At 58.4% G+C, this 1,480-nt stretch overlaps 1 protein-coding gene across 1 annotated transcript in view; it reads right to left on the reverse strand.

Moving 5' to 3' along the window:
- Positions 1-1,480, reverse strand: part of SLC25A18 (solute carrier family 25 member 18) — an 11,881-nt gene continuing 10,401 nt past the window's right edge. The window contains exons 9-10 of the mRNA XM_021710159.1: positions 804-879; positions 1-142 (exon numbers count right to left, since the gene is read on the reverse strand). Of these exons, the coding sequence (XP_021565834.1) occupies positions 1-142; positions 804-879 (218 nt within the window). The remainder of the gene's footprint in view (positions 143-803; positions 880-1,480) is intronic.

The raw sequence follows: 1,480 nt of genomic DNA on the forward strand, positions 1-1,480 counted from the left end.
TTACTCCAAACACTTGAGGACGCGCTCCCCGATGCCAACGAAGTAGACCCCTTGCGCGATCCCGAAGAGCGGCGCGATGACCAGGGCCCGGCAGCCCGCCCCTTTCATGAAGGCCGAGGGTCCCTCCTGACGCCAGAGCTTCCTGAGGAGAAAGAAGAACAGCTGTGAGCAGCCTCGGGGACAGCCTCGCTCGCCACGCGAGTGCCTCTGCGCTGAGCACGGGTGTGTGGACGCCCTGCCTCTCGGAATGCTGAGGCTGGTGACTCAGCAGTTGGGTCGAGACCTTGGAAGACAGGCTTGGTCTGGCTTGAACCTTTGGGGAAGAGGAAAAGCTCTGCCAGCACCTCCTTTTTTGTTTTTTGAGTCAGAGTCTCACTCTGTCGCCCCGGCTGGAGTGCAGTGGCACGCTGCTCACGGCTACCTCAGCCTCGGCCTCGGCCTGCTGGGCTCCGGCGATCCTTCCGCCTCAGCCTTCCGAGTAGCTGGAACTACAGGCACGCGCCCCCATGCCCGGCAGATTTTTTTATTTATTGTAGAGTCGAGGTCTCGGCAAGTTGTCCAGGCTGGTCTCGAACCCGTGGGCTCAGGCGGTCCTTTTGCCTCCGCCTCCGAAAGTGCTGGGATTCCCAGCGTGAACCACCATGCCCAGCCTAGCACCTCCTGTTCTTGAGAGGTGAGGGAAGGGGATGGGTGTCAGAGAGACCAGAGCTCAGCAGTACATTGGTCTCTAGACCGGTGAGGGGGACAGCCACCCCGGGGACCCTGGCCTAGCGTGGTCTGCAGGGATAGACCCTGGCTCTCACCTGGCACAGTCGGTGATCCCGCTGTAGATGTCCTCGCCCTGGCCTTTCTTGAGGGTCTGGATTCGAGTTTTCAGAACTAAATCAAGCAGAAGTTGGAAGGAGTAGTGAGCAGTATGCCTTGGGGTCCTCCCTGCCCCATGAAGTGCTGTGCGGCCTTTGAGAACCAGCCACATGCAACAGAATCTGAGGCCAGTTCTGCCATGGCGTGAGCTATGTGAGAAGGTCTTCCTCTGGGGGCCTCCTTTATCAAACGAGTCAAAAGCTTATCGCCGCACAATTCACAGCGGCAAAGATGTGGAGTCACCCTCAACGCCCATCCGTGGATCTGTGGGCAAAGGAAATGTGGTCTGCACAGACACACACGCTGTAAGAAGTTTGGTGCCAGTAATGACTCCACACCTGGCCAGGACCAAGAGATTTATTAAAGTGGCTGTTACAGCCGGGCTTGGTGGCTCAGCCTGTAATCCCGTGCCTTTGGGAGGCTGAGGTGAGTGGATTGCCTGAGCCCGCGGGTTCGAGACCCGCCTGGGCAGCGAGACCTCATCTCTACAATAAAATCACAAAATCAGCCGGGCGTGGTGGCACATGTCTGTAATTCCAGCTACTCGGAAGGCTGAAGCGGAAGGATCACCGGAGCCCAGCAGGTGGAGGGAAAAGGGAAAGGGTCTGTGGAGAGG

The sequence above is a fragment of the Carlito syrichta genome, unplaced genomic scaffold (assembly GCF_000164805.1).
Source record: "Carlito syrichta isolate Samal-C Ts95f unplaced genomic scaffold, Tarsius_syrichta-2.0.1 Scaffold288197, whole genome shotgun sequence".
Lineage (NCBI taxonomy): Eukaryota > Metazoa > Chordata > Mammalia > Primates > Tarsiidae > Carlito > Carlito syrichta.